The sequence below is a fragment of the Amborella trichopoda genome, chromosome 12 (genome assembly GCF_054954075.1).
Source record: "Amborella trichopoda isolate Santa Cruz 75 chromosome 12, AtrichopodaSantaCruz75HAP2 v2.0, whole genome shotgun sequence".
Classification (NCBI taxonomy): Eukaryota; Viridiplantae; Streptophyta; class Magnoliopsida; order Amborellales; family Amborellaceae; genus Amborella; species Amborella trichopoda.
The window spans coordinates 47523060-47537903 of record NC_142347.1 but is presented as its reverse complement, the minus strand read 5'-3'; the positions used below and the strand labels follow the sequence as shown (position 1 = coordinate 47537903).

General features: G+C 35.2%; 1 protein-coding gene across 2 annotated transcripts; it reads right to left on the bottom strand.

Moving 5' to 3' along the window:
• Nucleotides 1-368: 368 nt before the first annotated feature.
• Nucleotides 369-7657, bottom strand: LOC18435574 (putative homogentisate phytyltransferase 1, chloroplastic). Of its 2 annotated transcripts, XM_011625542.3 has the most exons (13): nucleotides 7611-7657; nucleotides 7415-7524; nucleotides 4949-5229; nucleotides 4485-4568; nucleotides 4303-4377; nucleotides 4046-4129; nucleotides 2991-3080; nucleotides 2282-2383; nucleotides 2011-2106; nucleotides 1401-1472; nucleotides 1203-1298; nucleotides 732-836; nucleotides 369-644 (listed from the first exon to the last, which is right to left on the bottom strand). In XM_011625542.3, the coding sequence occupies exons 2-13, from the start codon at nucleotides 7515-7517 to the stop codon at nucleotides 603-605; spliced, it is 1230 nt and encodes a 409-aa protein (XP_011623844.1). In that variant the 5' UTR covers nucleotides 7518-7524; nucleotides 7611-7657; the 3' UTR covers nucleotides 369-602. The 2 variants fall into 2 exon arrangements, with proteins under 2 accessions (XP_011623844.1, XP_006845680.2); XM_006845617.4 differs by having other exon boundaries at nucleotides 7415-7657.
• Between the last annotated feature and the right edge of the window lie 7187 nt (nucleotides 7658-14844).

The window sequence follows — 14844 nt, the reverse complement described above, 5'->3', positions numbered from 1 at the left end:
ACTTAAAATCTCCAGTTTTTTTTTGCATATAGATACCTCACAATGTCGAGATGATCAATTTGATGTTTCTTCAACATCAAAATAACTTCTTTCGTAGGATTTTAGAGGTGCACCTTAATTCTACACTAAGGTATCAACCTTATATATGCTCTACACTTTAAGGTATCAACCTTATATATGCTTTGTCCTTTTTATTGATGTTCTCTTGTGAATTCAAATTTAAGGTTTTAAAATAAAAAAATATCTATCTAATCTTTCCATTTAGATTATTAAAGTGATTGTCTTATGGTAATTGGAATCCATAATAAGGAAGAGATGACAAGTGTAACGTAGTGCTTAGGGGCAAGGCCAGGCTTTTTACTCCCTTGTGATACAAAACACTCCAGAAAAAAAATCTCCATTAATGGGCATCAAGATACTGGTTAGACACTACTAACTCAAAACTCAATAATGCTAGGGCCAACATGACCTAGAATGCCATGTTCAAAGCTACTGATTCAAGCTCCACAAAGAGTTCCATATTAACAAACTACAAACAATATTATATGTACAAAAACTACAAACAATGTTGGAATTCATTTTTCAACCAGCATCCTCCACAATCATCTCACAAGTGGGATTAACAAGTATTCCGCATAAAAGAGCTGCAATGATGAAAAAAACACGCATGTTTTCATTTAAGATGTCTAAAAACCAATACAAAACAAATTGCAAATACATTAAAGTTTTACCTTCCAAATGAACATGTAAAATGATGCAATGGAGACTTTAGTGTTGAAATCGATAGATTGGGCCCGATGCCAAAGAGTTGATGCTAGGGCACCATGACCCAACACCTGTGACAAAGTATAAGCATGAACAACATGGATGTCCAACAAAAAGAGAAAAATGGTTCACACCAATAAATAAGACAGGTAGAATATAGTGTAACCAAGCAACATATTCCATGTCTGAAAAAGGAGAAAAATGGTTAAAGTCACCAATAAATAAGATAAGAAGACTGGTGCCGGTAAACAACATATTCAATGTCCACCCATGTTCACAAATTCCAAAAAAAATAAAGGCATCCAAAAAAAGGAAAGAAATGATAGAAAACAACTAAATAAATAGAAAATTGTGCTCCTTAGGCTCAAGTAAAAAATGCAAGCCTCCGTTCGTTAGATAAATTCAATTACTAATAAAGGCAAGTTGTAAAGACGTACGGTCACAAGTTTGCTCCAAGTGCAAGAAGACGTGGCTCCTAGCACTATGGCAGTACCATATGCCATCAGCAATAGATATATACACATCCAAAAAACCTGCTCCATGGAAATTACAGCCAATAAATCTTAGTATAGGTCAAGAGAATGGTAAAATATATATCTCACAAAGTGATAAGAATGCATGTACTATGCACTTACCCGTTTTTGACCTAGACGTACACTGAAGGATTTAATGCCAAATATCCGATCCCCATCAATATCAGGTATATCCTGATCAGATTGATTCAATGAAACAAATGGTTAAATGGGCCATTCGATATTCATTTTTTATGGTCGATTTTCATTAATTTTCTCCTTTGCCAGTTTTTGCTTCTTAATCTATTTATATTACCTCCTTAAGTAGAGTTCAATATTTCCTATCTTTTACTTTATTTTCAGTTTTCACTTTCATTTCAACAGTTTTTGTTTGTTCATGGATCTTTAGTTTCTTTTCCTTCTTTAAAAGTCTTTTAAGTTCATGAATTTTGCTTTTTCTTTTGATTCCTTGTCAACTATGTTATTTTTACTCTTTCTTTTGACAAGGTTACATAGGAATGGAACTTGAGATGTTGTGCTACGAAAACCCAGCCTCTACCATCTTGATCCAAGCCCATTCAATTAATAGATATTTTACATTCCTTTGCTTATTCTTTATTTTCCATAGTTGTCTATGTCATCATCAATATACATCCAACCTCATATACCAGAGATCAAGCATCAAAATATCAGATTGCAGACTCATTAGGCAAGGCATGTTTAATAAGTTTACCTTAAACAGTGCTATGACAACTGAAAAGAAGCTCATGAATGCTGTTGCAAATATTAAAGACCTCGAAAAAACTGCCGGTCTTCCGAAAACAAAAGTCTGGAAATTCATTAGGTTAGAACTTCAGATACTTATAAAGATGAAATTTGCTATAAGAGACTTATGACACCAAATTATTATGTAACAAAAAGCTAACATCTCCAAAAAAGGCTACGAATTTCTATAACGTCACAACAAGAAGATAAATAAGAAGATATGCTCATGAAAAAAAAACCTGCATGTGAAGAAAAAATGCAAGCTGCACAATGACTGCTCTCACTGCCAGGATACACATGGCCGCAACCATAGCAAATCTCTTCCATCTCAGAAATGGTACCTGACAGAGTAAAAGGGAAGAGGGGGGGGGGGGGGGGGGTGGCGGGGGATTATACATCAATATGGAAATTTATTATTAATGATGGACTCCAGAAAACCACAGTCCATGTGGGCCATAATCATCCAATCAAATGATGGACACCTCTAAGAGAGAGTGGAACCACCAGAACACAACATGACTTGAATGGTGGGTCTTGCTATCTATATCACCAACCATTATTTTGTCAAATGGCAATGACCCCAATGAACTCTAGCATCCATAGTCCATGTCATTATAGCATACTAACATTCGCATGATTTAAAATCATGTTTTCAAATGTCACAATGACAGGCTGCATTACTATGTCTATATGAAATATATCTCCGAGTGCCGGGATATTTCATTCATTTGGCTTATGAGAGCTACTTTGGTCTTTATTCATCTTGGGCTTAATTGTACTAAAAGATAATTACTAAGACCAGCATACAATGATATCTTAACATTGAAGAAGAAAAACACTAATTGCAACTAGTAGTGTATTGCCTCACCATATGACCAAAATATCAATGGCTATGTTTCTGAGAACTGTCATATTACACATGATTTATGAGCCAGAGGTGAAGCTTACATCAATTGAATACGCAGTTCCAAGCAGAAAGCTGATGAAAAGGGCCAAAAATAATGGCCAGGAACCAACCATCCATCCCATTGCAAAACTCTGCATAAGGGCCACAAGAAAATTTTCCACTTATTTAGGAATAAATACTATCCGTTGAGATAAAGTGAATAATGTCAATAATGAGAAAGACATTGTACAATATGAATAGCATATATCGAGAAATTGTAGACCTGAAAGACATAACATATACCTGCTGCCATACAATAGACTCAATTCATCCATTATATAATAGACTCAGAACAAATCATTAAATCATCTAATTCAAAAGTTATATCCGTGGCACCATTACTTTGTATAAATATTTTATTTGTCTCATTTCCTCATGTAAGCCCAATTGATCATTAGATTTGTTTGGACAGCAAGTCAATCTGTCAAAGGAAGGCAACTGTTTCGGCAAATTGGTTGGTTCAATCTGTGAGTAATTCTTACCTATCAAAGCAAGTACCAAACTGATCTGCATCAATATTCTATTGATCTGAGGAATTAAATTGCTTTAGTGGTCCATGCTAATTGAGAAAACCTTTCAAAATTCCCAAACAATTTTTGAAAAATAATAAAATTAAAAATGCAAGATGCCAAATGCCTAGCCTCCTCCGAATCTCAGGCTCACCTAATGCCTTTGACTACTTACGAGTATTAGAATAACACCACTACTAAGAGTGAGATGGAAAAAGAAAATATGACTTAAATGGTTTCCCCAAAGAGAAGGCAATCTCTTGCCAATTTGATTTGGATAGATTTTTTTCTTTCCATGAGTATATGGTTAATTTATCCTAATCCAGTCTCCGACTTGTTTCTTAATTCATATTCATGATGTACGCTAACATTACTAAGATTGGTATGGCCAGTCCAAAGTTCCTTTTTCCACAGAAAATTCACACAAATGCTTGAAAGGATGCCACTTCAAGCAATTTTCATTAATTGAAACAAAATCCACTAAGACATCAACATAATTGAGTCAAGACCATATATAGTATCACTAAATGTGTCTCTTAATCTAGTACCATAAAAGCACAGGCTCCAATAATCAAAATGCTCATCTCCACAGAATATTCCCCTGAGGCAAGAGGAAGATTTGGCTTGTTAACCTGAAAAAAAAAAAAAAGTTACTTCTTTATTATGATTTCTCAAAGCGAACAGCTATGAAAAAAATTAGCAGCTAGTAGTAGTTGCTGTCAAACAAATTAGAGGCAGAACAAATTGCAAACAAGAAATAAATATGAAGGCAACACATAGTGCAGAGGTACAGTGCATGGATTACCTTGTCAATTTCTACATCGTACAGTTGATTTAGCCCCACAATATAAACATTCATGAAAAGGGCAGGCACTAGAGCCTGCAAAGAAATCCTCATAATTTATCCACGAAGTTGCATTTCTGGAAGAAATATTTGGTTCATGGTATAGACAAATTTCAGTTAGAGAATTTTAGTTAATGCATTACCTTCAAGAGTCCAGATAAAAAAGGTAACGACAAATCAGACCTGCTTTCAACTGCTAGAAGAGATACTGATATTATCCCTATCGCCTGCTCCAAACAAATCATTTTAGACAAGCCATTATTGATCCTTCATATAAAAACACTCTAATAATCTGCAAGCTCGAGAAACTATTGTAATTTATGCCCAAATGGACTGTCGAATCCCTGAGGATAATCACCAGATGGGATGGGCAGTGTAAACCACACATGGTCTTGCCATGTTGTGGTGGATCCCACTCGCTCACTATCCATTTTATTGGATGGCGAAGACCCTTACAGATAATAGTTCTACTTTTCCATAGCCCATTGGGTTATAGCATACTTTTCTTTAGCTAATTGGAAGAGGAATTCAACAATCAGACCAACTTGGTGAGGATAGTGAAGCTTCATGGTTGATCAAGAACATAAAATCAAGTCTCAAAACTTACGGTGCCCATCATAGTGTGGGGACGAGTAAAGCGGTAAAAAACATCATAAACATTTTGTATGCACTCCCAAGCACTTCTAGAATGAATAATTTCTGGCTCTGACCCAAATGCATGTCCTGAAGTGGCATTCCAACGCTCATGTTGGCAGTGTTTCCCATGCATAGCAGTATTCGCAATGCTTCTCCCGTTATGACCTAATTGACATCTTGTTGACCATATGATGTGCTTCCGACAAAATATACCCATGGTTTGCTTTCTTGATTGAACTGGTGTAGAGCATCCTGTAAGATTCAAGATGATATTAAAGCAATCTTCGAACAGGCAAAGGTGAAAAATACAATCCAAACAGCAGTTATCCAAGGTATAACAATATTTAGGACATGTATAGTAGAGGAATTTTGTATAAAAGAAACCCAATAATCAGAAAGCATCAACAGTTGAAAGGAGAGGCAACCATAATTCACACCGATTTACAAATGTAAAAGTAAAGAATTGGAAGATTTTATTTTCCAATGCTATATTTAATGACTTCGAATTTTTTGCAATAAACCACTCTATGATTAGTTCAACCTTCGCTAATGGACATTTCATAACATAGATGTTAGACCATCAATGATCATCTCACTGGCTTCCTCCACTCCACAATGCATTTGTATTTTTGAACCAGAGGCAACCTTCTTTCTTAATCAGTGGTAACATAACCAGTGACTCCTCTCGGACTCATCCGAAACACTTGGACCTGGCCGTGTTCCTGCTCTGGATGAAAAGACTGAAACTTGGGCAGGTCCCACCGATTCCTGGACCCCTTATGTCTTTTATCCAAAGACTCAGCCATGTAGAACCTCTGACTCAGCTGAGTTGTTGTCTGACTTGGGTTTGGGGCCCTGGCATGTCCAAGCCCACATCCTTGTTTTCAAACATTGTTCTTGATAATTACAAAGAAGCTAATATTCAACAACTACATCTACATTCTTAAGACTCAATAGTGCATGCATTCAAGCATATTATCTAATCAGTTAATTGACGAATTATACCAACTCAAGTGGAAGGCTAAAAAAGGGCAAGGGGTAGACGCAAAAGGACATGGTTGGAAGTATTACGAAAAGATATTGGGACTTATGACCTCACTGAGGGTATAGTCTTGATAGAGCAGAATGACGAACCAGGATTGATGTGGCCAACCCCAGATAGTTTGGGAAAATACTCTAAGGATGATGATGACCAACTCTACAAATGTTTTCTTTGCTTGTCAGCCAAAGCACTTTGTTCATTCTAACTTTCCCTTAGAGCTTGCGCTTACAGCCATCCATTGAGCTTAAAATAAAATTTCATATGGTCATTAAGCCACCTTTGAGTTTTAGCAGACTAATGAATAGTCTCTCTTTCTGATAAGTAGAAGTTTAAGTTCCCTTAAAGTTGCAAGTACTTTATATATATATATATATATATATATATATATATATATATATATATATATATATATAGTAGCCAATAAATCACACATAGAACAATATTTTAAGGAGCCTATAGATCGATCCGCTCTCCTAGGGAGTCAAGCGAATCGGGTAGAATCTCAGGAAGAGGAAGACGAGCCGTCGGGGGGGGGGATCCCATCGAGAGGGCTATATATATATATATATATATATATATATATATATACTTCTAAGTAATTGCTCCATAGATCCTATATCTACCTATATGAATAAATCATGTAACGAAGCTGATAGGTGTATAAATGAATTACTTAGGGGCATAATTTTCCAATAAAATAAGCATATGACCTACAAAGCCGAAGAAATCAATAATTGAAGGAACTCCAATAATTAAAATTCTTTGGAAACTAAAAAATAATAATAATCAAACATCATCATTTCTTTTCCCAATCAATTGGGGTCGGCTACATGAATCGTGGTTGTCCGTGATGCTCTCCTGAAGGCCAATTATAGTATTCTATATTTATCCGGATTCATGATGAGTTTTGACAAAATTTTAGGTTGGTTGCCTACCTAACACAACCACCATCATGCCCCTTTACCTAGGCAAGGGATGAATACTATAATTCGAATTTAAGAGGAAGTAAAATCACTATATAAAATTCCGGATGATTACCCATGTGTCATTATTTAAAATTAAAACAGGTTAAAGCTGAAGAAAGAAATATAACAAGTTCTTGAAAAAATATCACTATCAGGTAAATATCATAAAAAAAAAATCAGGCACATAATATTTCGTAAACCAGGGAAACATCAGAATCTTAGTTGGCAAAAAAAACCATTTATATCAATGTATTGAAGTCCACTTCTTCCCCATGTGAAGCTAAAATCATATAGAAAAAAAATCCAAATGAAATTCAAAAACCTCACTAAAAAATACCACAAAAATTAACCCAAGATATATAGATAGATATAGAGAGAAAGGTGGAAAGAGCTAGAGAAATGGGTAAGCACGGACTAAAAAATAACACACCTCTTGAAACTGTGGCCGAATATGGAGAAGCAGAAATGGGTTTCTGAAACACCGCAGTTCCCATTGCATTAATGGGCATTGGAAAGAAAGAATTCATAGCCATGAACTAACTAGAGAGAGAAACAGACGAACACATGTCAGAATTTCACTACATAGAAGAAATCACACCATTTATTGTCATGAAATCAGAGAATACCCATTGAAATCACTGTACACAGAGAAGTTATACGGCTGCACGCTTCTTTCATGAACGACAAAGTTCTCTCTCTGATAAAGGGGGCTCTCTCCCTCTCTACAAACAAGCCCCCTGACTCTCTCTCTCTCTCACTAAAAACAAGCTCGCTTTCCCCCTCTTTCTCTCTCTCTCTCTCACACTCTAAATGGACCGTTGAGCTGTTATGAAAGCAACAAAAGGATTCACATGAGCATGTAAGTGAAATATGTGGGTATCACTGCCCAATCAAAATGTTGACGGTAATAAATGGATATTACAGCGCGACTGGAATTCCAGTGTTTTCGTCTCCGTATTTGAGTGTCCAACCATTAATCGGATGGTGATGACTCGTATGACCATAGATTTCACATGCTCATGTACCATACTTCCCCAATAATCTGAAAAGTTTGTAGTGAGTTGCATGTGTCAGCCCCTGATTTTCAATGGTTTGAGGTTACTCAAAACAAATCCTAGATTATTGCAATTTCATTTTTGCTTTAGATCCATGAATTTGGATCTTGGGTTTTCAGATCAAAACACATCTTAGATTATTGCAATTTAATTTTTGCCTCATGTCCATGAATTTGAATGTAAAAAAAGGGTGTGTCGTTTGTATAGAACCGAGACTCTAAACAATCAAAGTAGAGCCCACCTTCAGTGTCGAGAAATGGGATTTTAATACTACAAATCTTTATGGTAGCCTTCAAATATATTTTCATCTCTAATTATAAAATTTAGAGCTTCAAAAATAGTGTAGATTGAGCAGATCTATGAAAATCTTGAAAATTGACTGTCCAAAAATATGTTACAAGATGCACTATTTCCAAAAATCTATTTTTTTTTATGTATGCATCTTGATGTCGAGATGATCAACTTGAGGATATTTGGGCATCAAAATAACACCTTCTAATAAAATGGTGCCAACTTGATGAACTTGGAATATATATTTTTATATATATATTTTTAAGGGAAAAGTGTATATAGAGCCGAGGCTCTAAACAATCAAATCAGAGCCTACCTCAAAAATTTCACTAGAAGGGGTTGTTTTAATGCCCAAGTATCCTCAAATTGATCAGCTCGACATCAAGATGCATTGACTTGAGGAAAAAATGGATTTCAAGGTTTGGAAATAATATATTTTGTAATGCTTTTTTGGACCTTCAATTTTCAAGCTAGTCAAGTTTTCATAGATCTGTCAATTTACACTATTTTTGAAGCTTTAAACTTTATAAATAAAGATAAAAATATATTTTAAGGCTATCACAAGACTTCTAGAATTGAAACCACATTTCTCGACCCTATTTGAAGGTAGGCCCTAATTTAAATCTTTAGAGCCTAGGCTCTATACAAACCGCACCTTATTTTTAATATCTTAATAATAGAAATGGAGGGTGGAACGTGATGTAGAACGAGTGATGGATGGATTTCATATTTTTATTTTTCTTAATTTTTAGGGGACTTAGTTATTTATTTATTATGGATATAGGTTTTTATCTTTATTTTTATTAGGATTAATTGTTAAAAATATTATTAGTCCAAAATTCTTTGGGTTAGTTTGATAAGTCTATTTCTTTTTAGGGTGTGGTTTCTATAAGGTTGCAACTTTAAACAATCCAAAATATGGTACACCTCCAAATTTTATCATAACATATAATTTTGATGTAAAAAATTCTTAGGATTATCTGAAAATCTATTTTTTTATCTATTTATAAAATTTTAAACTCTAAAAACGGTTAAAATCAAGTAGATCTATAAGCATATGAAAATCTTGAAAATAAACGGTGAGATGCACTATTTTTGGGACTCAAAATCTTTTTCTTTTTTTTTTCTTATATTCCTACATCTCGATGTCCAAATCATCAATTAAAAAAGTTTTTCAACATTAAAACAATATTTTTCAATAGATTTTTTATGTGCATCTCTAATTCTACATTTTAAGGTTATAGTCCGTTTCTGTTGAGTTGTTTTAGGAATATGAAGCAAGTATGTTTCCTTTTAATAAGTGTTAGTTGAGTTGGTACTTACTTTATTTGAATAAGTCATTTACTTATCTTTTAGAAAATGACATGATTTACCTGATATATAAATCACCTATTAGCAATAATGTTCTAGTGGACAGTTTTTTTGGTAGGAGTTTTATAAAGCAAGATGTTTGGTATATATATAAAACAGGAAACACATACAATGTATTAAGGGATAGGTTTCAATGATTAACATGTTAGAGAGAGAAAAAACCGTTGGGTATTTTTTTTCTTTTTTCTTCTCTTAACTCTTGTGGGGCGCGGTGGAGAAAGAAGTTGACCTTCAAGCATGGAAAAGCAAGATATTAACTTGAACCCAGAGTTCGAGCCTATGAAGATATTTGACGAAAAAAAAAATGAAGGACTGAAAGAAAAATTGATTAATGAAGTTGGTTTTTATTTAGTGTATAAAAATAGATGCTAGTACAATGTATTAGAGGATGTCTTTTGTTGAATGAAAATATACAGTTAATGTGTTAAGAGAGAAAAAGAGCCTTTGGGTGTTTTCTCTTCTTCTTTTAACTCTTGTGGGGTGTGGCGAAGATCTCAAATCCCCACGTTTGTAACTTCTTATTGTTGATTTTTTCTCAAATTTTTATTTTTCTCTCTCTAAAACGCAGCTATATTTGCTTGGTATTGGTTGCCAGTAAAATTGTAACTGTGCCTAGATGTTACATTGAGGCATCTGCCCCCTAACTACCGATACCCCAACCCCACTCCCTAAATGATCTTGAAAGGATTGAAATGCACATACAAGAAAAAGTAAAATATAGGTCATTTTCAATGGCTAACGCTATCTTCTTCTTTCTTTTTCTTGTTTTGCTTTTCATGGTGGTAGATATGCCAGATCTACATAGTTTTGGGTTCAAAATCCATATTCGAAAATAGATTTTAGAAGGTAGGCACAATGTAAGAATCGTATCACTCATGCACCTAAACTCTACGCCAATATTATGGAAAATTTTATTGTGCATGGGTCGCCAATATTATGGAATCATCGTATCACTCATGCCAACCTGATAGTTTTTTTTTTTGAATGGGTCACAACACTTCAAAGCACAGACCTACAAACTACAGGTAAAATTACAATGAAAAATAGTAAAAAATTTTAAGCTATCCTTATTAAGAATTATTAAAAATTATTGGGTCAATAATTAGATTAGAAGTCAAAAACAATAATTTCAATTTGAATCAATTCCTTACCAACCCCAAAAAATTCCTAACCATCCCAAATTTGTGGACATTTTTTATTCCGTATCCTCCAATTTTGTGGACTCTTTTAATTCCGTAAGTTTTATGGGTCCATGCATGAGTTTCTCTGTCCTTTTATCATGGAGAAACGATCATGTGCTGCAGAATATTCTCTTTTAGTCCTTTCCTTGGAAAATAACCAAGGAATTTGTCACCAATGGGTTTAGTGCTTAAATTATACATGGGATGAATCGGTGATTGGGGAGTCAATATCTCATTTTAAGCATTTTTTATAGATATTGGTATTTGTAAATACTAACATCTCAGACAATGTGATTAAAAAATTGCAGATCTAGATTGACAATCATCGATTAAGATCGGAATTCGCTCAGGTTTCTGCTGATTCCGAATCATAATTGACGATTCAATCATTATATAGTGTATAGCATATAAATATTGACAAAATTACATTTTCCTAACATGTGCCCCAAATCCCACCCCATATTGAAAAAGTTTGCCCTAATATTGTTTAGGGATTGTATACAATGAGACCATATATCTTTGGTTGCGGTTTGTATAGAGTTGAGGCTCTAAACAATCAAAGTAGAGCGTACCTTCAAATAGTATCAAGAAATGTGGTTTCCAAACTGAAAATCTTTGTGATAGCTTTAAAATATAGTTTCATCTCTAATTATAAAATGTAAAGCTTCAAAAACAGTGTAGATCGAGCAGATCTATGAATACTTGAAAAACTTCAAAATTGACAGTCCAAAAATGCATTACAAGATGCACTATTTCCAAAACTTGAACTCCATTTTTTTCTCATTTCCATGCATTTTGATGTTGAGATGATCAATTTGAAGATATTTGAGTATCAAAACAACCTCTTCTAATGAAATTTTTTTGAGGTGCCTTCTAATTTGACTATTTAGAGCCTCAACTCTATACAAACCTTTTCATTTATCTTTAATATAAAGAGATCACAGATATTTACAAGTATTCGATGTGAAATTTAATAGCTTGGATGTCACCAAGTTCGAAAAAATCTCTTTTAAATATAACCACCCATTTTCATAACCAATGGTCTACATACTTGTTGTCATCTTACACCAAAGATAATAGTCTCAATGTATACTTTTTTTAATCGTTTATCGTGCCATCGACTCCTCACTTTTTTAATAGATAAATTAGGGCAAGAATCTTTTTGAAAATAAATTAGGATAAAGATCGGAGGATGATGATGACGATGAGTCCGACTGATTCGAGTTCAATTTCAAAGGCAAAAGAGAGTTCTTTTGGAAGATCTAGTGACGTGTGGCATTTAGCAAGAGATAAGTTAAATAATGTGCATGGGGTTTCCACAATATCCACCGGCATGATGGATGCGTAATACCCATGTGCTCTTCTTTAATACGCATCAGATTTTTTTGGAATTGCCCCTCATGTCCAAAACCAATTGTAACGCATCAGCATTATAGCATTTGTTAAGAGTGCCGAATGAAAGAAAAAGAAGATAGGAAGAGGAGAGATAAAATCTAGAGATAGACATAGAAAAGTACAAAAATGTCACTAAATATGGGGAAAGGATAATAATTCCCTATAGGAATATAAACAAATGAACTACACTACATGCATACTGTATAGGCGCATAAATTTTACTCATGTCTAGTTTGGAACAAATCATCTTAATTTAATTGTGACCAAGAACTTTGGTGAGTACATGTGCCAATTGATCTTATGACTTTACACATGGAGTAGATATCTGCTAAAATAAAATGACAGTCCACTTCAATATGCTTCGTTCTCTCGTGGAACACTGGTTTGTTGGCTATATAGGTGGCAGCTTGATTATCTCCAAAATCAAGGTCTCTAGCCTTATTAACTCACACTTAGTGGGCTGGGCCGAACCGGGCCATCCTTGGCCCTAGCCCGCACCCCGGGCCACATTTTATGGCACATGCCCTACTGTTTTGGGGTCGGGCCAAACCGCGTGGCCCATTGCTAGCCTTACCTATATTAGATTTGCCTAATGGAGATCTTGTTGAATAAGCATCAAAATTACTCTCAATGCTGAAATAGACATTTTCCCTATAGGTGAGCCATTGAACTAAAGGCCCATTAAGATATTCCATACCTTGACGCACAACCTCTCAGTGTGGTGTCCTAGGAAAATGCATGAATTGACTCATTACTCTCAATACAAAGGCTATATCTAGCCAATTATTTTTAGGTAGATAAGCTTGCCTACAAGTCCTTTCTACCTGCCTGCATCTTCAAACAACTCTCCCAAATCCCTCAATAATTTAGTACTTGGATTCATTGGTGTGTCAATTAGTTAAGCACCTAATATCCCTATTTTTAACAACAAATTTGTTATAGTTTTGAGAGAAACTAATACCATACTTAGACCAAGCTATGATTCCAAGGAAACCTTAGCTAGTCAAATTCCTTTGTTTGCAAATATTGTTGTAAATACCTCTTTAAGTTGATAATTCCTTCTTGATCACCACCCGTAATAGAAATACCTCAAACTGCCAACACAATTTTATCTGAGGATCGTCTCCAAATAAATGGAGTATAATCCACATTTCTTCACATAGGGATTGTTTCTACGCATAAAGGGCTTCCTTCAACCTACATACCTTACTAGACTTCTAAGGAACAAACCTGATGGTTGTTCCATGTACACCTCTTCTTAAATCACCACAAAAATAAGCATTTTTAACATCTAGCTGCCACAATGCCTGCCTACAATTTTGCTTCTTGCTATAGATATAAGCATTCAAATGTAATTAAGTTGAACATTAGGGACAAGAGACCCAGAATAACCAATACCAAACTTTATTTATACCTTTTTGCTAGCAACCATGCCTTTAACATCTCAACAGGTTCATCTAACTTATATTTGACTGCGTAAACCCAAACGGCATCCAACAATCAATCCGCTTTCTTAATGGCAATCAAGGAGAACCAATGTGCCCTTAGATTGAAGAGCTACCATTTTTTCATCCATTGCTATCTTTCACCTAATATGAAAAAGAGCTTCCTAGTAGGATTTGTTAGAATTTTCAAAAGCTCAGATGCCACTTGTAAAGATTTTCAAAGACCACTTGTAGGGTTTTTCTGGGCACAACAAATTGGCGTAGAGAGATAAACTCTTTCATTACTTTGGATTCTGTAAATACAAAATACATGATCACTCGTATACATAAACACTTCTCTTTAAATTTCTCTCTTTTCCTCTGCACAACTCACGTACATGCCACACACCACTCACCATACTCTCGCCCATATTCTTTCGGCCTTTCTTTCTCTCACAGGCTCATTTTCTCTCTCTAGAGGTACCTCGCAACAAGGCCTTGTGCCAAGGCGAGTTGTCACTACATCTCACCACGCTTCAGGCCCTCTCGCGCTTCTCCCCTCAGTGTGTGGAGGGCTTCACACCAAGCCCTACACACACAATTAACTCACGCTTTCTCTCTCTACTCCTCACTCCCTCTTCCACACCACACCTACTCACTATTTCTCTACTCACTCCCACACACACACGCACTTCCTCTTTCTCCACTCTCGTCATACATCTTTTCTCCCCCTTCACCCACACACTCTCATCTCATCTCACAAGTGCACCACTATTTTCAACTCTCTCTCCATCATTTTTCCACTTTCGATGGCTTCCGATTTTTGACAAAGGGAAAAGGGGTAGGTGGGGGTAGGTTAGTGCTGAGTTTTCAGGATTTAAAGTATAGAAATGTAGGAAAGTGAAGAAGAAAAATTATGATGATAAGGAAAGAGATGTAACAAAATGAGCTATTTGAATGTTGAGTACAAGAGTGCTTTACAAATAACCTGTGATTGGATGTTTGCAATGAGTACGTTTTTTGTTACCACGACCACATTCTGTACTGCTGCTACCACGACCTCTGCGTCCGTCACCTCCACCCACCCACAAATGTAGTTAAGGTACAACCATCATCAACAGTAGACGTAGATGAAGGTGTGGA